Genomic DNA, 22,453 nt, shown 5'->3' with positions numbered 1-22,453 from the left:
CTTTTACGATTCGAACAAAAAGTGTCTTAGTGAAATACTTTATTATGAAGTTGAGGTACTCGACTGAGTATTTAAATGAAATATTTTCACAAGTTTTAAGAGGTCTTTTTAAAAAAAAAAAAAATTGAAAAAAAGAACAAATCCGGGCCCGATTACAACTCTCGGGTCAGTCTTGTTAATGGTGGATTAATCTCGGTATATTAGTATTGAACTGAAGAAAACTTCAATTTTGAGATCAACAAAATGGGGGAGAAGAATAAGTACAGTATAATTATACCTACCTACAATGAACGTCTCAATATTGCTCTCATCATCTACCTCGTCTTCAAGCATCTCACGTAAACACTCTTTCTCTCTATCCCGTTTCTTTTTTTTTTTTTTTGTGTGTGTGTGTGATCACTGCTATTAAAGTTTCTGTCTTTTTGGAAAATATTTGCATCTGGAAAAATGGGTTTTATGATTTATTAGAAAAGAATTGTTTTTTGGTTTTTATATTCGATCTTCTGTAAGCAACTTAAATTTGGCATGAATTGGAGCTGTGTAGAGGAAATTGACTAGAATTTTGTTGAAGTTGTTGCTATTAAGATCGTTTGTGTAATATCCCAGCATTGATTAATTGAATTAATCTATGATCTATGTGAAAACGGTTATCTTTATCATCAAAATCTAGGAAAAGGTAGTCTTTAATTTTGAACTGTATAGGAGAGGAGAAATTAGAAAGGAGTATAGAATGAAATGGAGAAGAAAGTAGATAGAGTTAAGAAAAGAGGCAAGAAAGTGTAAAGAAGAAGTGAAGCAAAACAGAGAGCAGAGAGGAAGATCAGGTGATAGAGAGATTAGATGACCAGTATAGGTATAGAAGGGAGAGAGGAATGAGCATTTTCCACATTTTCAGAAACTTTTTCTACCCCTAGCTTCTATCTCTTTGTGTGTTTGTGAGTGAGATGTTCAGTTACAACTCATGTGCCACCCATGTTCTCACAACTATTTGTGGATTCATGACAGTTTGATTTAAATTTGAGTTAGATGGGCATGAGAATTTGTAAAGATTGTATCTTTTTGGTTAGTTTTTTTGGAATCTAATATAGATGGTTGGGAGTTTTCGTGAGGATTGTAACTTTTTGAGGGAATCCATTGATTAGTAGGCTGGAAAATAACGTGGCTTACACCCAAATTCCAAGTGAGTTGTTGGCAGATATCACTTATCAGGAGCAAATTTGGAAAGGGCTATGTCAAAACATTTTACAGTTCTTGGAATCAATTTTCACCATTTATAAATTATTTTCGAAGATGATCTTTCTTTTTATAAGGAATTTGGGGGATCTATGCGTTAATTTTTGTATGGATGAGGAGTTAGGTTCTGTCCTTTACATGCTTACCATTTTTTTCATATTTATTTGCTCATTGCTAATAATATTGATGCTCAACCACGAGAGAAGACATTGTTATTGAGATTGATTTATATAGATGTCAGATCCTGTTTTATTCGACCACATTGTTGTTTATGACGCAAGAAAAATGTACACCATGTTCACGACATCATTTAGTGTCTTTGAGGGGGATATTCCCATTTTGAGGACTAAAATTCATTTTCCCTTGTATTTGAATTAAATCTCAGCTTATTTTTTCATATGCAATATTTAGAGGTGATAAAATCATGTAAATGCATAAGCAGATTCTTATTGCAAAATTTGTTTTTTCTTGACTCAGGGATGTTGATTTTGAAATAATAGTAGTGGATGATGGAAGTCCAGATGGCACACAGGATATTGTCAAACAATTGCAGAAAGTATATGGAGAAGATCGTATTGTTAGTAGCTTCTTACTTCATCCAGTTGTTGCACATTATGCTTCCCTGATCATACCAATTTATCATCTCACTTTGCTCATTTCTCTTGTTTACTACAGTTATTAAGACCTCGACCTCGGAAACTTGGTCTAGGTACTTCATTTTATTATGATAACCATGATTTCTTTTTCATACGAAGATGTTAGCCATGAATAGTCTCTGACATTCCTCTTATCTCAGGCACTGCATATATTCATGGTTTGAAGCATGCCTCAGGCAATTTTGTTGTTATTATGGATGCGGATCTTTCTCACCATGTAAGTATGATTGAAGATAAGGGCCTCGTTTGGTTTCCTTTTATATTTTGTCTTTTTGTTGTGAAATGTCCTTTATCTATTTGTTGGAACATCAAGTGTTTTTGTTGGGAAAGGAACAGAAAGGGGATATGTGGTGCGCAGTGGGTTTTTTTTTATGCTTGATGTTATGGGAAGAAACGATTCAAATAGCTCTGGGTGTGTACATCGAATAATTAAATTTATTTTTTGGGTTAATCGTTATTTTTCACGCCCTCATTGTTGCACTATTGCATATCCTGTCTGTGCCTGCGGTGATTTAGTTCCCCCCGCATCCAGCACCCCTCAACAGTAAGAAAAAGGGCAATTTGTTCCTTGGACAACTGAAACTTGATAGTGTAGGCCCACTTCATCAAAACTTAAAAGTGTAGGACCAAAAATCAGTGACTTCCTGAATTTAATTATGTGAGCCTGTATATTGTTAGTCTGTCTCATAAAATATTAGTCTCTATACCAAGATTATTTGATTTTAAATTTTATGGTTGATTCTTTTATACTCTTTTTTTACAGCCAAAATACCTGCCAAGATTTATCAAGTGAGTATCTGTTTTCTTAAATTTCAGTTTTCTTGTAATGGTGAGCACTAGAACTATAATTTAAATTTTATGTCTAGGAAACAAATGGAGACAGGTGCCAATATAGTTACTGGAACTCGATATGTTTCTAGTGGTGGTGTCCACGGATGGAACCTTATGCGCAAATTGACGAGCAGGGGAGCCAATGTCCTTGCACAGACACTACTTTGGCCGGGTGTATCAGACTTAACTGGATCCTTCCGGTATGTTTTAATTTGGAAGTAGAGGATGAATTGTTATGAGCATATTTAGGAAATGTACTTTGCATAAACCATAAGGGGTTGCTTAGATTAGGATTACTTCCTAATATATGGGACTTCGGCGTGGAGATTATAAATCTAATGGAATGCTGGATTGGGAGATAATGGTTGTAATTGTTCAAGACATCCTATTTTTCTACAAACTTATAACTAAAAGGAGGGAAGTCCACATAGAAAAGGAAAAAAGACACTGTACTTTTATATGGGAAATTGATTTGGTCTCAGGAATCATTGTTTTGTGTGATTTTTTGTTCTTAAGAAACTGAATGATCATCACGTGTTTTACTCTTATATACTCTAATGCTCACAATTAATGTAATTTGTATAATCATTGTCTGAAACTGAATTGCTTGTTTTGAAGGCTGTACCGGAAGTCTGCACTAGAAGACATCATAAGCTCTTGTGTCAGTAAAGGATATGTTTTTCAGATGGAGATGATTGTTAGGGCTTCAAGAAAAGGTTACCGCATTGAAGAGGTAGCTAAAGACATGGATTTACTGTTGAATACTAATTAGAGCATGTTTGGCTCAGCTTAAAAGCTGGTCAAACTGACTTAAAAGCTGGTTTTTGACTTATTTAACTGTTTGGCAATACTCAAAATAACTTATTTTAAGTTTAAAAAAAAATATTTTAAGCCAAAAGTTAAAAGTTGGGGTAGGGCTGCTTTTTTTTTTAGCTTATAAGCTGTTTTAAGTTGACCACATTTTTATCTTTTTAANGGGTATTTCAGACATTTTGATTTAAAAAGCTGTTTATCAGCACTTATTTGCCAAACACATCAACAACTTTTTTTTTTAACTTCAGCACTTTTATCCAAACGCATAACTGCTTATTTTAAAAATAAGTTTCAGCACTTTCAAAAGTACTTTTTTAAAGCTGCTTTTATTAAGCTTATCCAAACGGGCCCTTAATCCACTGCATTGACATTTGTTTGGACAAGAAAATCTTGTCTCTTATTGCATCGTGCTACTAACTGCATAATTTATGATGTCCATAGTGCTATTCTAATATTAATAATGATGCAAACTAATGGCAGTTCTTAAGCATTTAGTTGGTTATATGCTCTCAAACTGGGAGCTTTGTTGGTTGCTATCCCCCAGTTGTCTCTCATCCTAACATTGTATTATGCGGCTGTAAGCCATTTGATTTTTCTAAGAGAGCTCTCTTCAATATTATTGTTGTTTTTCCTGAGTCAATTGCACCCCCATCCCCACTCCGTGTATTTTTTTTTTTTTTCATCTCAGTTCTTCACAATAGCCACCTGCAACCACTTCATTGTTTGGTTTTATTTTTATGTACTTTTCATCTTTCCAAAGGTAGCCTGAATTCAAGTTGGATTTTACTATTTGTAGGTTCCAATTACTTTCGTTGATAGAGTATTTGGAAGTTCTAAGCTTGGAGGATCTGAAATAGTGGAGTATCTAAAGGGCCTTCTGTATCTTCTGGTTACAACTTGATATGGATAACAAGCTGCATGACCAGAGAATCTGAAGACTTGAGTTGTTTAGCAACCTGTGACATTCTGAAGACTTGAACTAGGACCATATAACAAATTCTTTTTCTTTTTGCTTCAGCTTATGTAACCAAAATTTTGATGAATGAGCTATTATGTATTGGAAATAGTGTGACTGAAGTAATTTCCAATCCTACTTTGGTTTATTTTATGGATGATGCTTTCCATTTTTGGATAATACACTTGTTCAAGTTATCTGTGAATTTTAACTTGCATTTTCCAGCTTATATAAATGTGTACTTCTGGCTGAACTAGTGAGGGAAATCTGGTATCCTGAAGTTGCACATATTTATATTGAGTTCAAGCTGAATATATTGGTAAATTTTGTTAAGATTGGTGAGGCTTCTCATTTTTCTTTGTTCTTCTGTCCTTCCCGTCTATACTTGCTACAACAATAAGCTTCTTCCTTTTGTAGAACTATATCACAACACCAAATAATTTGGATCAATAGGACTAATTACATATGGAGATGGATTGACTGAAAATAAGCAGGACACAACTCTCAATGCAAGAAGTTCAATAGACTTGTCTTGGTTCTGCAATGTAAAGATTGCATCAATACATGCACAATAAACTTAAAGATAAGCAATACAAAAAAGAAAATTCATATTACAATCAGCCATGAAAGTGAACTGAAGCTATCAGCTACATAGCCTCTTCGTTGTAAATCAAACACCCTAATCTGAAAATTTTGTGACAGAACTAACTACATTTGCCATCCAAATCATCCAAAAACTACTACTTCTTACTTTTTTGTTCAACAAACGTCTATAAGGGGGGAAATCATTCCAACTCAAATTTTCCGAACTCTTCTGGCTGTAGTTCTCCTCTCTGATAACCCCACAGATTTGTCCATGCTGATTGGTAAAGGAGGCTTCTTGTTCTCCTTACTAGCTGTGCTTCTCAAGAAATACCTTGAAGTTTCTCTCCTCTCTGCTATTGGTGTAGAAGCAACAACTGATTTCCTCGCGCTTTGGGACATCTTAGGCTCTCCTTTTTTCTTGGAAGATTCAACTCTAACTCCCAAATCATACACTGGTTTCTTCTCATCCACAGTGTCACCACCCTTCTTCCTCTTCAATCTCTCATTCCTTCTAGCGGAGTACTCTTCATAAAACTTGCCCCTTTCGAATAAAGGACTTCTCTTCGCATTCAATGAATCAGAGTTATCAGCAGCATTCACATCCTCGTTACCAAATTTGTTCTGCACCATTTTGGACAAAGCCCTTAATTCACAAGAAATGGTATGGTACTCTGGACGAAGTTCCCATTCTTCAACACTGCTGCTAACCCTCTTAGGCAACTGAGTTTTCAAAGAACCTGCATACAATCTAAAATTTAGCCCAAAAAAAGAGAGACCATCAAAATTGAGATGATTAAGGGGGCTCTCAAACTTTGCGAATAGTTTCAACTACTATACGAAGCATGGATGTTTGTCCCTGTTTAAATTCAAAATTAAGCTAATTCTTTCAAAACTATCCACTTGTTCCTTGTTTATATTCAAAAACCTGAAAAGAAAAACAACACAATAACAACAACTAAGCCTAAATCGGGTATACAACAAATCTCAAACACCCATTTTGTTTTCATAACAAGGGAACCACAGCTGTTACCCTTTTGTTAGTGCGCAAACAACAAAAGGAAATATAAACCGCAATAGGCAACAAAAGCCCCGTGTGACAAGCTCGACCTAGAAACGCATACAGGTGGTATGGAACCCAGGACCCTAAGGGAAATCCCAGGCTCAACCAACTCGGTCACTCGTTTCTCTTCATCCCAATACATACAAAACACAAAAGGGGTCTCAAATTTGCCTTCTAACTCTAAATACAGTACTTATACAAAGCTCAATAGTTAACACCCATTTCTCTTCATTCCAATACAGACAAAACTCAAAAAAAAAAAAAAGGCTTAACTTTTTCGTCTTCCAGCTCTAACTACAATACTAATCATACAAAACTCAACAGTCAACACCCATTTCTCTTCATTCCAATACACAAAGAAAAAGCAAACGGGGTCTCAATTTTTGTCTTCCAACTCCAAATACAGTACCAATTATACAAAACTCACAGTCAATCCCCATTTCTCTTCATTCCAATCCACACAAACCTCAAAAAAGCAAACGGGGTCTCAACTTTTGGTCTACCAATTCTAAATACAGTACTAATCATACAAAACTCAACAGTCAACACCCATTTCTCTTCATTCCAACACACACAAAACTCAAACAAAGCAAAAGGGGTCTCAAAAATTTAGTCTTTCCAGCTCTATACACAGTATTACTACTAATTATACAAAATACCTGGTGGGGTTCGAATGAGGTTTGGAGTAGATTGAAGAACACGACGATTCCGAATTCCAACAGGAGATCTAGTAGGAAGTGGGGGTTTACGGCTAGATCTCATCATCATCTTGGACATGAAAACCAAATCAGAACTCAAGATTCAAGAAGCGGCGGAAAATTATGAAAGAGGAGAAAAAAATTGTGTTTTTTTTTTTGGCTTAGTGCTTTGAGCGTTCTTCTACGGCAATAGTTTATTGTTGTCAATTTTTGTCCTTTTTTAGATGAGTTTGAATTTGGCCCTAAAGTAGGGAGAAGCGCTCCAACGGTCAAATTCAACGATCGGACGGACACAAATCGTCTGATATTTAAAGAAAAAGATTGATGTCAATTGTGATTTCAAAGTTGATGTACGTTTTTTTAGGCTATATAGTTAAATATAAATAACATACTTATATATTATGTTTTTATAAATAAGATCCTATGTAATATGATAAATTTTAACACCAAAATGTCTTAATAATTCAAGAAACAAGTTAAACTTTTAGGGTCCTTCGCTAGTTGATTAGAATTAAGCAAGTTATTAGAATGTAAGAAAATTTTACGTATGATTTTTTATACTTGGATTAGTTATTCGTATAAAAGTTATACATATATTAGTTATTCATTTATACATGAATAGTTTATTTTCTATATATCTATCAGACGTCATAAAAATTATACGATAATTAATACGTAAATAACTTATTTGTCATCCGGCTACCAAACGAGGGCATGCATTTGATGTCATCATCACATTTGTTTTAGTTAGAGGCATCCATTCGATGTCATCGTCACCTTTTGTTAATTTGTACAGGTAAACATATCAAATTTGAATTCGTTTTTAAATATAATAAAAACCTGTGAAAATCATAGAAGAAAAATAAGAAATTATACAAACAGTTCGTCAAAAATCCAGCATTTGAATTTTGTGGCGTTTCTATCAAACAGTTTTAATTAATAGCAACTAAAGAATTTTTCGTTAATGACTTTTAAATTGAAGATTAACTAAGTAGATTACTCATACTAATAGCACGTTCAATTACAAGAGTCAACTATAACACGGTAGTTTGACTACTCAATGTCAAATGCAATACAAGAGAAACGTCTAACTCTATTTATAATACTTAATGCAATTCAATGTCTCAAAAATATTTTAATTTTACTTAAATGTTTCGTCAATTAGTTTGATTTAAGTAATAGTTTATATATTTTTTTAATTATCTTATTTTGTTGTTAAGATTAAGAAGTTTATTAATTAATTGATTTTATTTAATCTTTAGTTGCCTTCAAATTGGGAACTTGTTGGATCAATTTCCTAGAGAAAATTTGGGCCAAATTCTTATTCCCAGCAGCCCATTGATTCCTTCAACAAATAATTACCCAGGCCCAATTGAAATAACATCAGCGTACAACAGCGATACTCGACGACCCGGCCCACTTCCTTTTCGCCCAAATCCAGCCGTTGAAGACGAACGTCTCCAAACGGCACATTCGTACACCTGCAACAATTTCCCCCTTTCACTGTTGTCTCGAAAAGGGCATAGCAATTAAAAAATCTAGCCGTTTCCCCCCTCAGAAATCAGTCTATTTAAGGAGAGGAGGACTTAGGCATTTTGGAGCACAACAATTACTTACTAACTAAAACTTGCCGGAGATTTGCTTAGTACGCTGGCCGGAAAAAGGTACTACCCCTCCCTCTATTTTCCGTTTGGTTAGTTGCTCATCGTTCATGCTATTTAGCTATTCATGTGAAATATGGTTCATTCCGTGTTATTAACCAATATGAATGAATCTATACATCCAGTTGTTCTCTAGCTTTCGTTTTAAAATAGTTTGAAAGCTTTCAAGTATTTTTGTTAGGATTTGTTGTCGAGAGTTAACTTCATATTCGGTCATTGATTTGTTCATCTGCTCAGCTCTATTTTTCCTGGATTATCCATCTCTTCCTGTATGTAAAACTTTATTGATTTGAGCTGCTCTTTGATTATGGAATCATGTTTTGTTATTGACTAAAGATAACTCGCGTCGTGTTTGTGCTTGTGTGATGATTTAAATCCCTAATGCGGACATACTTTAGTCTTGTTGATTCTACCTCTTACATCTTTGTTTTGCATTGCATCGTAATCGTTTGCCATTATAATTAATTAGTTTCAAGACTATCGAGATTACATGTGCATGAGCTTTACTTGAACTATGGATTGGCTTTTCCTCCATAAGTTTTCAGACTAATTTTGACAGTTTAGTTTGCAACTTTATATTTTAAAGTCCTCTATGCTTAATTTTCTTAGTACTGTTAAAATTAGAAGTGTTTGATATGTAGTAATATACGCAATGCCTGAACATTAATTAATCCTTCCTGTGTTGGTTGAAACTCAACACTTCTCTATCGAGTCAGTTTCATCATTCATCCCAACGAAAGGGAAGCTGAAATGAGGCAATTGTAGTAACCAAATAAAGCAGAAAACATACTCTGTGATTTTTTTCCAAGATAATAGTAAAAATTACTGTTTGTTAATTTGTGCATGCACAAATCAAATTTAGATTCGTTTATATAAGAAAAAGTTGTGGATAAAGAAATATAAAAAAATACAGAAACAGTTAATGTCAAATGCAATAGAAGAGAAAACGTCTAATCTATTTCATAATATTTGGTGTCCAAATCAACTTGTACAACCAAGAATTGATCACATGAGATCAACAAACTGTTTTTTGCATCAAACAACATATAAAAGACAAACAAGACCAAAACAATTCAGAGAAAGCTCAACACATTTTGATATCAGAATGATGGGGTAACCCAAATCGCCGGGGATACATTATTAAAACCAGAAATGCCTTGATTGAAAGGTTCAATGGTTTCATCTTCGACATTGTAAGCCCCTATCTCTCTTGAATCATCTCCTTCGGTGTACACACGTGTCCAATCATAGGTAAAATATATATGATTAGGTTTCACTCCAACGAACTTGGAACAGTCTATGGCAATTGATGCATTACATCCCACATAAATTGCTTTGTCTCCCAAGCTTCTTATCTCTTCTGCTTCTCCTTTGATTGCATCTATTTTGAATAGTCGAAATTTATATGTCTTCGACACATTTGCTACATCTTTCACAATCATCAATTGTTGAACAAATAATAGTTCACCTGAAACTTCAATGAGAAAGTGAGCGGACTGGTTTGTGTGATTCGATAAACCCACCATCTGAACAACCTCTCGTTGTTTCACAATAGGCTGAGGATTACTAGGCTCTGGGATGTCAATAGCTGAAACTAGCCACCGCTTGTTGAAATAAAGTTGTCCATTGAAGTATTGGATCATATGGTAATATGCATAAGTTTCTTCAAGAATAGGAATTTTGGTCCAACAGAGGTCTCCAGGTCGCCAAAGAGCCAAACGGTAGGTAGGACGACCATAGCAAATTATCAGAACATAGTCAGATGTTACGGATGGGCTAGCAGATAATACAACATGGTTGATAGTCACATAGGGACGTTTTGATTCCTGATCTGTCAAGCCAGTAGGCGGAGGAAGCTGAATTTGGACGCGTGAGAAAGGGTGCAACAAAGTCATCTCTCCTGTAAATGCTCTATAGTTCACCGTGAAAAGCCATCCCTGTGTTGGTAAACAGAGTTTCCCTCTAGCTTCTGGGAGGAAAATTCTGCGAGAAATTTTCCTCTTGGAAAGAGAGTAGAATTCTCGATAATCATCATCCCCTTTAGCAGCCAGCATAAGTAATGGAACTTGTGGCACTAAAACATCAAAATTTTCTTTGGTAGCAGCACTTCCCCATGATTTACAAACAACACCAAATCTAATGAAATCCTCCATCACTGTAACACGCTTTGCTATCATTTCAAGTAGTTCCAATGGAAATTCCGACCAGTTCGCCATACTTCCAGAAAAAGGTATGAATGCTTCCTACATCATTTTGAACAAATAAACTCAATCATTTTGAACACAAGAAGATAGATAATATGTTTTGTGTTACATCAAGATGCGGCTATATATAAGCCAATTACTACTCTTGTACACCAAGAAACAAAAAGTAAACGGCGGTCTTGCTAGTTTTCTCATTAAATATCTTATCAGAAATATTCAATGTTTGGTTAAAGAAAAAAAAAGTACAATAACTTAACGCGTATAGACACATCACTTAGAGAAAATTCTTGGAAACGATGAGACTCAAGTCTCAATCTTATACTTAGCTTTCTAAATGTACTAGTAGATTACTCATACTTCCTAGCACCGTTCAAATTATTGGTCGGTTTGATTTATGATATTTTAAGTGGCAGTTCGTTAAAATAATCAACTAATTTATTGTCCAATAACAAATGCAATTTCTTAAGAAAGGTCGTATAATTTGACCATCCACCGATAGAATGTTCATCTTTTCATGCCTCTAATGAGATTTGAACCCAAAATATGATGAAATATCAAGTCATTTCGAAAAGAAAATGTCATCTCCAACACCAAATCACTAAAACATTCAAAATGAATAGACAATGTTGAGTTCATAGACAACCTTAGCATACAGACCAAAACCATTCAGAGAGTATACAATTAAAAGAGTTATACTTCTACTTGTAATGTAGCTAAGTGGAGACCCGTTTTGTTATCAGAATGATGGGGTAACCCAAATCGGCGGTGATACAGGATTAACACCAGAAATACCTCGATTCAAGGATTGAATGGTTTCTCTTTGGCAGAACAAACATGTCCAATCATAGGTAAAATAAATATGACTAGGCTTCACTCCAACTAAAATGTGAAGCACAAAAAGGGCAACCCGGCCCATATGTCATTTTGGGGTGGTGTCTTTTAACTTTTAGCCCTCAAAAATTGATGTTCTTTAATTTGTGTCCTACAATAATAATAAAAAAAAAGTAGTTTAAAACAAAAAATTACGAGATAAAAAGCTCATATTTTTCGTATCATAATATAACATAATTTAACGAGTTATGTCGCATAAATTTTACTAAACTAGTGTTGTAGACATAAGTTCGTTCAGTTCATAACTCACAAATATATCTTATAAAATATGATTTAATTATTCTAGACAATTAAGAGACATAATATAAAAATAATTCAATACCCACATATTATATTGTAAATGTTATAGCTATCTCTTCAATTAAAAGAGACAATATTGAACCTAAAAATATATTCTACATAGCTCGAATAATAGTTATCTCTTCAATCAAATCTTGTATGATATTTTTAAATTAATATACATGAATATATACAAAAAATGTCAAAATTAAAACATATATATATATATCTATTGAATTCATAAGTTGAATAATATAACAAATTCACCATTAAAATGTATTCATAAAGTTATATTGACGAGACAAATAACTAGTATCTTAAAAAAGACAGTTTGATGCACAAAACATTTCGCATTAAAAGAGTTCAAAAAAAATCACACCTAAGGGAGGATAAAGATCATTTTCCAACCTATATAAAACGAAACTGAATTCAATCAAACATTAATAATAGTTCCATTTCAATAAGAAACATAGAATTTTCCCCAAAAAAAATATTTGTGTTGTTTATATAATAAGTACCAAATCTTTCTTAATCACTCATGGATTAGTGATATAATTAATAAATGTAGTTTCTAGTGTACTCTAACGATACTGCCAAAGAGTAAGACTAATGCAGATTCTGCAGTTTGCTCATAGTGCAGCGGCAATTTGTCATGTTGTTTGGTACATTTCGATTTGGATACAATCCGCACGATTTATATAAAAAAGTGTTATATTATCTACAATTTTAGAATAACTTATTTTTTCATATAAGATTTTGTTCGCATACCTAAAAGTTGAGGCACACAAATTAGATCAATCTTACATAGAAATTAATGGTGCTTTTTCAATTTTTATTTCATAGTTGTGATTATCAGTGTGTCATTGTTATCCATAGACCATTAACAAAGCTATATCTAGAGATTAATAATTTCTAAGATTTCTATAATTAATGATTCCTTTTTCAATATTTATGTATATGACAAAGTTTAATAAAGATGCTAATTAGCATCTATTGTCTCCCAAAACAAAAAAAAAATTATCTTTATAAGCTCTTCCAATTATTCAACTTTTCCACAAGCCAAAATATGATGAAAGTTCAAGTTATTTCAAGAGAAAATATTCAACCTTCATCTCCAACACCAAAACACCTCAAAAAATTCAATCTTTGTCTCTTAGATCAACTTATCCCAGCTCCTTATGCACCAATTGTACTCTTTTATCCCAATCTCAACGACGTTAAACTCCGCGAAAAATCATCATTGTTAAAGAAATCACTAGCTCAAACTTTGTCATCCTTTTATCCCCTAGCAGGGAGGTTTAGAGATGAACTCTCTATTGATTGCAATGATCAAGGAGTTAATTATGTTACAACTAATGTTAATTGTCATCTAATCGAATACCTAAACAAACCAAACCTCGAATCGATTAGTCAATTTCTTCCTTGTCAACCTCCTTTTAAGGTCTTAGGTGTAGGAGATTATGTTACAAACATTCAAATTAATGTTTTTGAATGTGGTGGAATTGCAATTGGTTTATGTATAGCACATAAGGTTCTTGATGGAGCAGGACTTAGTACATTTCTTAAAAATTGGTCTGGATTAGTAACATGTCCTAATTTAATGGCTAATTACTTTTTTCCATCTGATGAATTGTGGTTAAGAGAGACATCTATGATAATGTGGAGTTCAATGTTCAAGAAAGGAAATTTTGTTACAAAAAGGTTTGTTTTTAATGACTCTGCTATTGACAACCTTAAAAGAATGTCAACAAGTGCACATATTAAATATCCTACTAAAGTTGAGGTTGTCTCATCTTTCATATGGAAATGTTTAATAGCTTCTAATAAGAAGTCTAATTCATTGCTAACACACATTGTGAACTTGAGAAAAAGAGCAACACCAGCATTACCAGAGAACATTCTTGGTAATCTTATTTGGTTATCTAGTGCAAAAAAAAAATAACGTGAAACGTTATGTGGAGTTGGCTGATTTGGTGAATCAAGTGAGGAAATCTATATCGAGGATCGATGATGGTTATGTTAAAAGGCTACGAGGCGATGAAGGGTGTAGTTTGATGAGGAAGTCTCTTAAGGAGATTGGAGATTTTTGTTCAAAAGGTGCAAATCACTATGGTTTTAGTAGTTGGTGCAAGTTTGGATTTTATGACATAGATTTTGGATTTGGAAAACCAATATGGGTGAGTAGTATAAGTTCAAAGTGTTCATTTTTCATGAATCTTATTATACTTATGGAATCAAATAGGTGTGGTAATGGAATTGAAGCATGGGTGACTTTGGATGAAGAAGAAATGAACATGTTAGTAGGTAATCAAGAACTCTTAGTTTTTGCTTCAATAGACCCTAGCCCTCTTCCTCTCTACCTCTCGGGGTAGGTGTAAGCTCCACGTACACTCTATACTCGACAGATCTCAATATTACACTAGGTGTTGGTGTTATAATTAGCCCCTACACCATCTTCACTCGTGAGATTACATCGGGTATATTGTTGTTGTTGTAGACCCTAGCTCTTTTACTACTTCAAGATGAAGTCTTTGGCCTTAAACATGTAAATATTTCATGGCTGACTTCAACTAAGTTCAAATATTTCCTCTCCCTCCTAACATCTTATTAATAGTACTGAAATGAGTAGCCTTTTTATTTCTTTTCTGTAATTGCAATAAAGAATCAATATGATAATGCAAACATAAAAAATATTGAACAACAATTGCTAATACTAAAATGGTAATACTACTGAATGGACATATACAAGAGCACCACATTGGACCACAAGAGATAACAAGAACTTGAAGGAGAAGAGATAGATACAGGGGTTTTAGAGCCAATTCAATGCACAAAGCATCTCTATATCTCAAGGGATGTGATGTACACAGTCAACTAGCAAGCATTAGTAATTGTTTTTACAACTCAAACATATAACATATAAGATCACACGAAAACAAGTCCTTACACAATTTTGTCTCCATTTGAATTTAGATCCAAAATCTACTCTTATCGTAAGTGGGCTAGCTTGGGTATGTGGTTGGTTCCGTTCGATTCAACTAATTTGAAATGTTATTGGCTCAACATATCAGTTATGAGAGGGTATTTGGATTGACTTAATTTGATCAAATTTATTTTTGAATTGATTTTTGACTTCTAAACAAATTTGACAAATATAAAAAATAACTTAAAATAGTCAAAAATTATTTTAAATAAAGATAGAAAATGTTTGATAAGGTCAAAAATGACTTAAAATAAATTAAAAAACAAAAGTAAGAGTTCGTTTGGTTTGACTTAAAAAACGTAGTTTTTCGATCAAAAATAAAAAGTCAAACTTAAATGACTTTTAGTTAAAAAATAAAAAGTAAGGGGAAACTTGTATATGAGTTATGGATATTAAATCGATTCTATGTCCGAGCTTTTTATGACAGAATACCGAAAATACCCTTATGATAGGTTATGGGACGCGATTTATGGTCTTTTGATCTTTTCTGTTTTATATCACGTCAAATGAATGCTAAGGGAGGACTTAATATTTAAAAAAAACTTGTGGACTTGTGGTCATTGTTAGTGTAGTGATAAAATTGTTATTATGTATATATTTTTAATAACCATGATAATTAAAAAGGCAATAATCTAAAAAATAATCATCTCTTGATGTTATAAAGATAATAAATCAATATACTATAAATATAATGGATGACTTAAATTAGAAGGAAGGGATAATATAGTAATTGTAATAATAAATAAGAAGACATAAAATTTTACTCATAAATCATGTTTTCAAATGCGTTTTATGCATCTTTCATTCTATGCTATTATGATTTTTCAAGTTTTTAACGACATGACGTTTTTCTAAAAGATAAAATATTTATCTTTTTCTGATTATATAAAAGTAATAAATGAACGAATAAATACATATATTTTAAAAATAGTGGACAAATAAAATTAAACAGAAGGGTAATATAGTAATTTTAATAATAAATAAAAAGATACAAATTTTATTCATAAACCGCTTTCACTAAATTCGTTTTATGCCTTTCATTTTCAACTCTTTCTATTTTAGTATTTGAAAAGAATTTTTCAAGTTTTTAATGTTTAATATATCTTTTTTTTATAGATATTAAATGGATGCTCAACCGTGAAACTTTCTCTATCCGAGTTTTAATGGTAAAATATAAAAAATGCTCATAATATATTAACAAGTGAGCCGTTCTTATATAGCACATCAAATGAATGCTAAGGGACTCAATATTTTTTTAAAAAAAAACTTGGGGTCATTGTTAGTGTAGTGAGGAAGTTGTTATTATTTATATATTTCTAATAACCATGATAATTAAAATGGCAAGAATCCAACAAATAATTGCGTAAAAGAATCACTTTTATATATATATATATATATATATATATTTGTCAAATGAAAACTATCATTTATCAATTTTTGAATATTCAACTTTTAATTATAAATATTTAGTTGATATATTCAATTTTTATTTCTCGAAGATGAGTCAAACTGACCATGTCAAAAAGTAAAGCATGAAAATTAGAAGTATTGGAGATTTCCAACAAAAACTAAAGCTAGAAATTTCTTGCTATGTTAGAAAATTTATTATTATTGTGTTAATATAATACATAAATATGTTATTTATTTTATCTTAATTGATAATTGACCTTTAACTTTTGGTATACACAAAGAGACAATTAAATTTATATAAAGTTAAAAAAAATGCGTATATATCTCGTTTTACATAATATACCTATGTCGCTATTTAGGATCTTACATACGACACTAAATAAAATATGTGTGTATTTGTTCAACTCTACATATATTTGAATATCTACTTATATATACCAAATTTAAACATAAAAACATATAAATTAAAAATATATTTATTCATTAGGCCTATTAATTAAAAAAAACGCAAATCACCTAATAGTTCACATGTGAAATTGTTAAAAAAGAAAGTTTAACTTCTAGTATCTCAACAAAAAATAATGCAAAGAGTATAGCAATTGACTGAATTGCCCCAAAAGAGGCAAATAGAAAGAGACAATGATTGTGGATTGGATCATGAATGATGGGAACATGGTGAGAAGAAAGACCAAGCAATCATAGCCGTTGAATCTCTACAAATCAACGACGCCCTGACCACTGTCGTCTTCTTCCCCATCACTGCCGGCATATCTTTTCTTTCACAATTCCTATGTTTTTAAAGTTTTGGGATTGTCAAAGAAACCAAAAAGATTTGAAATAGTCGAGAAAAAAGAGACATTTGGGTTGAATCAAACAACAAAAATCCTGGATGTTGGTGTATTTATCTGTAATTTAAATGGGGTTGCGTCGTCGCCGGCGTTTGTATTCTTCATCCGTTTCGCCATTAGTCTTGTTTGGAGTTGTGTTGATTGTTCTGTGTTCTTCGTTTGTAAATGGAAATTCGAATTCCACGCAAATTCCTATTACTCCCATCAATCACGATCTCTATCATACAAGGTAAAAATTTGATCTTTTTTTTGAATTTCGATTTGTGATCTAATGTGGGTAGTGATTTGTGGTAACTAGGATTATTGAATGTTGTAATTAGGTTAGTATATGAATTACTTAGAGTGGAAATGAACTTTTATGGAAAGGTTGTGCAATTAATTCAAGTTTGATAGAACTATATTAAGAAAGGTGAGAACTTTCTTCTTTTCTTTTTGCATCAGTGTTCTGTATTTTCGGAATTTAATGGCTATAAAGGATTCATAGGGCCGACTCGAACTGATTTAGGATTGAGTGTAACAGATTGGTTTGGAACTTAATGAAGTTGGGGTAGGAGGTTCTAGCTCACAATGAATTATTGGTGATGTTAATGAATGTGAGTAGCTTAACATCTTATTTGACTGATGAAGTGAATCTTTATAGATATTAGTGTGCTAAGGCTGTATGAGAGGCTCAATTTTGATTGCTGAACTTTATATGTTATGGATCAAGAAAGGTCCTCTTGCTCTACTGCTTTTCGGCTTTAGTTTTTACTGTGAAATGGGAGGTGATTTGTGCTTCAATTTTCAACATTAATTTATGGTGTCTTCTAGGGGAGCTTTGTTGGAAGAGATAGAATCATTGGTCCATAGACACCCAAGCAAGCTCTCTGTGAGTTTTCCCCTATCTCATACCTTTTTAAATTTTTGTTTTGGGAAAATTGGAACTACAGAAATATGCATCTTCTCTTAATATCTCAACTTAATTCATATTTATGCAGATGGAGACATTTTCCACTCAAAACAAAGGGTATCATGCAGAGACGACTGTAGTTACTTATTGCCGGAACAAGAAAGACTGTGATGACAGGTCAAAGCTTAAGATCCTTCTTGTAAGTTTACTTTCTTTGGTCCGTTATTACCTTTATTCATGTCCTGTAGAATGGAAATATATGTTGTATTACCTTCCCAGGGTTTCCTAGTTAAGATAGTTAACTCACGAGGAAAAAGGAGAGAGGAGGGGAAGTAGAGTGGTATCTTTGAAAAGACATTGGGAAAATGCTTTTCCAGACATTATACTGATTTGGTCTTTAGTGTTAGAAATCTCAGATTGGTCATTGCTGGTGTTTTTGACAGATAAATTGCTTGTGTTCCAGAGTTTTGGGCAGCATGGGAGGGAGCTCATAACTACGGAGCTTGCGTTGCGGATTCTTTCCATTTTAAGTGAAGAGGAATTCTTATCCAGTGCATACCCACTTAATTTAAATAACACGCTTGATAGGCTTGTCATAAAGGTAACTTAACTCCTAGTCTATTTGGAACTCACAGTCAAATAAGGTGAAAATAATTCATGTATATGTTTATGAATCTATAAGTTGTTGAATCAGAAAAATTTTAACCACTCCTAATTGAACAGGATCTATATTTACATTCATCCCCTCTTCAAATGTTTAGTTCCTCAGCTCTTTTAGTACCCTTCAAAAATATCCTGCAGAACTTCTTTTATTTTAAGGTTCTTCCATTGTCCACACCTGCTGATGTTGGTGTGATTTTGTTATCCCATCCTCCAATGTACTGAAGCAGTTTGTCTAGGAGATTCTAAATTAGCCATTTTCTGAAGATTTCCCTGCACAATGCAAAACTTTTTTTTTTTTTGGGCAGAGACAGATTAAACTTTCACACAGCTCTCATAGAGAGAGCTCGTTGTCTCAAATTTTAGCTTGTTGATTTCTCTGTTTTGTCAGACATCAGTAAACATCTTTCAAGTTGTTTTCTAGCTGCAGGTTGTTCATTCGGCTCAGTAAATTCGTTTTAGTCACTGTTTGCTTTTTAAATCTTTCAGGTCCTGCTGGTATAGAAATTCAAAATTCACCCAATTAATTAGTTCACTGTATGCCAAGGGCTGTAAATAGATAAAGAATCAAAGATCTTTATCACTTTAAAGAGTATCCAAATTCTCTTTTAAACTAATGTTACTGGGGAATGCTTTTTTATCCGTCTAACAGGTTGTTCCAATGGAGAATGTGAATGGGCGTAAACTTGTAGAAGCAGGGGATCTCTGTGAAAGAAGAAATGGTATAGCTATTTATCTTGCTAGTCTGATCACAGAAATTGACTCTATAGAGAAGTACCAAGAAAATTATTTCCAACCCTTTTTTTTGGCAGGAAGAGGAGTTGATCTTAATCGGAATTGGAGTGTGGATTGGGGCAAGAAAGAGAAGGTTTGTTCTTTAGACTGCCATTAGTAGACGATTCATTGTGTTTCGATCATGTGTGTCTTCTTTACTGGTGTATGGACAGGTTGTGTTCCTTTTATATAGGTTGTTACTTATGCATCTTGGTGGTGCTTAAGTAATATTTGCACTAAGGACCAAATTAGGATTGCTTTACTGGATCTTGTGTATATGCTGTTTGTGTTTACTAGTTCAAGCTGATGCAGCTATGTGCTTATACAACTCTTGTCCCTTTGATCTTTACTTTTCAGGATTATGATCCATATGAAGAAAATCCTGGGTCCGCCCCTTTTAGTGAGCCCGAGACACAAATTATGCGGAAAATATGTGCATCATTTGAACCACATGTATGGGTTAACGTGCATTCTGGAATGGAGGCAAGTATACTTTTGTTAGTATGTCTTGCTGCTGTTTGTATTCTGAACTTCTCTGCATATATAAAACATACCATTTACAAGCTTTCCCCATAACTCGTTTTAAAATTTAGGGCATAGAGGAGACCTTGTAGGACTCTCCTAGACATTTTGCAAGTTGCAGCTCCTTTTAATAGATTATAGCTTGTGCCTGATCTCCGCATCTTGTTTAGGTAAAGTCATGAATTCAAACTACAATAGGATGATCAAATTTAACCATCTTTTCATTTGAAAATTTGTGAGTATCTACTTCCATAAATTAACTGGTCAAAGTGAACCAAATAGATGTATGTCAGTTGTAAATTGTCTTCTTCATGTTTATGACGTTTTACTGTTTTTGGTATATTAAGGATCAAATTTCAGGATCACAGAAATTATCTTCTTCATTTTTTTATAAAGAATAATAATCCGTTTTAGTTTATTTGTGAAAGAAATACTTATTCTGTGCTGTTCATGTAATTTTTTTCAGGCTCTATTTATGCCATATGATCACAAGAACACGACTCCGGAAGGATTACCTTCTCAGAGAATGAGATTAATGCTTGAAAAGTTGAATCGTTTTCAGCTGAATGATCGTTGCTTGGTTGGATCTGGCGGAGGCTCTGTCGGGTTGGTATCACTTACTCATCACTTTTATGTTTAGCTACTTGGCTTGAGAAGGGAACATAAGTGTATTCCTGTTAGATATATGCAATATGCTTGTTGTTTATCTAGCAGTGAATGTATTTTCTGTTACTGCTAAATAGAGATGTTAAGCCACTTATGGATAAAAGAATAATGATAAAGTCACATCACGATGTTAGGCATGAAAAACATGCACATCTGATGCCTTTCTCTGTTTGAAGTAGATATTAGGGTCACCATTTCCTTATTATGTATTAGATGTAAGTTTTCGTTACCTCAAGTATAACATTACGTCACTTATTCAGGTATCTAGCTCACGGGACAGCAACTGATTACATGTATGATATTGCAAGAGTGCCCATGTCTTTCACCTTCGAGGTTTGTCTTTGCATTTTATCAATCAATATACAGTAAAGTCCTTGCTCAATGTCAAGCATCTTTTTAGTGATAATCCAATGTCCAATAATGTATACATGATGCGTGCATTTGTTGGTTGGCAGATCTATGGTGATAGCACGGCCTCGTCAAAGGACTGCTTTAAGATGTTCAATCCCACTGACATCACTACTTTTAATGTAAGTTATACCCTCTGTTCCATTTTATGTAATACTCTTTCCTTTTTAGTCTGTTCCGAAAAAGAATGATTGAAACAATTTAACTTTAAATTTTGCACTTTACCCTTAATAACATGATTTTGTAGCCATAAAATTCTTTAACTCCATACACAATCAAACACCTTCACACAAAATGCATGAAGGGGACATTTCGTAGATGATGCATTATCTTTGCTATGTGTCTTGTCATGTCAAACACTCAGCCATATTCACTTTGAATTGCAGAGAGTTCTCAACGACTGGTCTGCTGCATTTTTTACGCTATTCAGTTTGGGTGGAGTCCAGATTGAGGAACTTCATCCAAATGCAACTGGATCCGGTTTTGAGAAATGGGTCTCTATCGATGATTATCTGAATGGTTATTTAATGGAAAGGAAAAGTAGGTACGGGAAGAAAATGGAGGTGCTCGAGCTGGGAATGCAGGAGATTAGGACATACTTTAGATTGTTCTTGTTATCATCTGTACTTCTGATGTTTATGTTTTGTTCAAGAATCTCAAAGAGCGGCCGGCAAATTGTTTCTGCTATGTCCTTGTGATTCTGTGATGGTATTCTTTGCTGCCCTTGAGATTTAGCTAGACAGTTTTGAGAGAGAGCTAGAAGGTGAAAAAAAGGGCATGCCAAAATATTCTTTAGCTCTGTAATTTATTACCTAATTTCTTTTTTCCTTTGTTTCTCTATAGAATGCTAGAGCATAGAAAGGCTCTTGTTGATGTTGAATTGTTAACATTGTTTGGTTGAGAGTGTGGATAGATAATATAGATTTTTGCCATGTCCTATGAGTTTTTTCTTGTTTCATCTCGAACCTAATTAATCATGTTGTATCGTAAGAACACGAATGTATTTTCTTATAAAAAAGGGAAAATACATAAAATTCCCTTCGAACTTGTCCCCAAAACTTACTTTCATATTGTAACTTTACGTATATTTAAATACCCCCTTAAACAACTTACAAGTGAATTAAATATCACCTTAAAGGCTGACATGACAAATACAAAATTTCTAAGAGCCTAAATAGCATAAAATGAAAAAGGAAAGATAAGTGGGTCCCACTTTGTCTTCTTTCAGCAACCCGTACCATCTCTGCTTTCCTCTCAAAATCTTTTAGCATCCCTCTTTGATTCCAGTTTCCATCGCCAAACTTCACCCCAACCCCTATCGTCGAAAGCTCTTGGGAGAGATCAACCGCCGTGAGACCACCAAATCTTGCTAAGAAATTTCACCAAACTATGGACAAAGCCATACCCTTTTCTGGTTTTGTTCCATT

General features: G+C 33.5%; 4 protein-coding genes across 5 annotated transcripts; 2 read left to right on the top strand and 2 right to left on the bottom strand.

Moving 5' to 3' along the window:
- Positions 1 to 181: 181 nt before the first annotated feature.
- Positions 182 to 4,693, top strand: LOC107017898 (dolichol-phosphate mannosyltransferase subunit 1). The gene is made up of 8 exons (XM_015218184.2): positions 182 to 338; positions 1,711 to 1,810; positions 1,909 to 1,942; positions 2,030 to 2,106; positions 2,653 to 2,678; positions 2,756 to 2,920; positions 3,339 to 3,453; positions 4,330 to 4,693. Exons 1-8 carry the CDS (start codon positions 244 to 246, stop codon positions 4,432 to 4,434), a joined length of 717 nt encoding a protein of 238 aa, XP_015073670.1. The 5' UTR covers positions 182 to 243; the 3' UTR covers positions 4,435 to 4,693.
- A 297-nt stretch (positions 4,694 to 4,990) lies between these two features.
- On the bottom strand, positions 4,991 to 7,090 carry LOC107016030. The gene is made up of 2 exons (XM_015216505.2): positions 6,793 to 7,090; positions 4,991 to 5,810 (listed from the first exon to the last, which is right to left on the bottom strand). Exons 1-2 carry the CDS (start codon positions 6,908 to 6,910, stop codon positions 5,284 to 5,286), a joined length of 645 nt encoding a protein of 214 aa, XP_015071991.1. The 5' UTR covers positions 6,911 to 7,090; the 3' UTR covers positions 4,991 to 5,283.
- Positions 7,091 to 8,281: 1,191 nt separating this feature from the next.
- LOC107018220 (mast cell carboxypeptidase A) lies at positions 8,282 to 21,965 on the top strand. 2 transcript variants are annotated; one of them, XM_015218643.2, is made up of 11 exons: positions 8,282 to 8,495; positions 17,918 to 17,975; positions 18,085 to 18,195; positions 18,460 to 18,597; positions 19,309 to 19,378; positions 19,469 to 19,524; positions 19,788 to 19,913; positions 20,419 to 20,558; positions 20,879 to 20,951; positions 21,074 to 21,148; positions 21,413 to 21,915. In XM_015218643.2, the coding sequence occupies exons 3-11, from the start codon at positions 18,085 to 18,087 to the stop codon at positions 21,722 to 21,724; spliced, it is 1,101 nt and encodes a 366-aa protein (XP_015074129.1). In that variant the 5' UTR covers positions 8,282 to 8,495; positions 17,918 to 17,975; the 3' UTR covers positions 21,725 to 21,915. The 2 variants fall into 2 exon arrangements, with proteins under 2 accessions (XP_015074129.1, XP_015074128.1); XM_015218642.2 differs by lacking the exon at positions 8,282 to 8,495 and adding an exon at positions 16,917 to 17,336 and having other exon boundaries at positions 21,413 to 21,965.
- Positions 9,428 to 10,851, bottom strand: LOC107018221 (F-box protein At2g26160-like). Its single transcript, XM_027916447.1, has one exon. The coding sequence runs from the start codon at positions 10,706 to 10,708 to the stop codon at positions 9,593 to 9,595; it is 1,116 nt and encodes a 371-aa protein (XP_027772248.1). The 5' UTR covers positions 10,709 to 10,851; the 3' UTR covers positions 9,428 to 9,592.
- Positions 21,966 to 22,453: the final 488 nt, after the last annotated feature.

This window comes from Solanum pennellii, chromosome 4, assembly GCF_001406875.1.
Source record: "Solanum pennellii chromosome 4, SPENNV200".
NCBI classification, from domain to species: Eukaryota; Viridiplantae; Streptophyta; class Magnoliopsida; order Solanales; family Solanaceae; genus Solanum; species Solanum pennellii.
The sequence above is the reverse complement of the archived record's forward strand: the minus strand, read 5'-3'. Positions and strand labels throughout refer to the sequence as shown.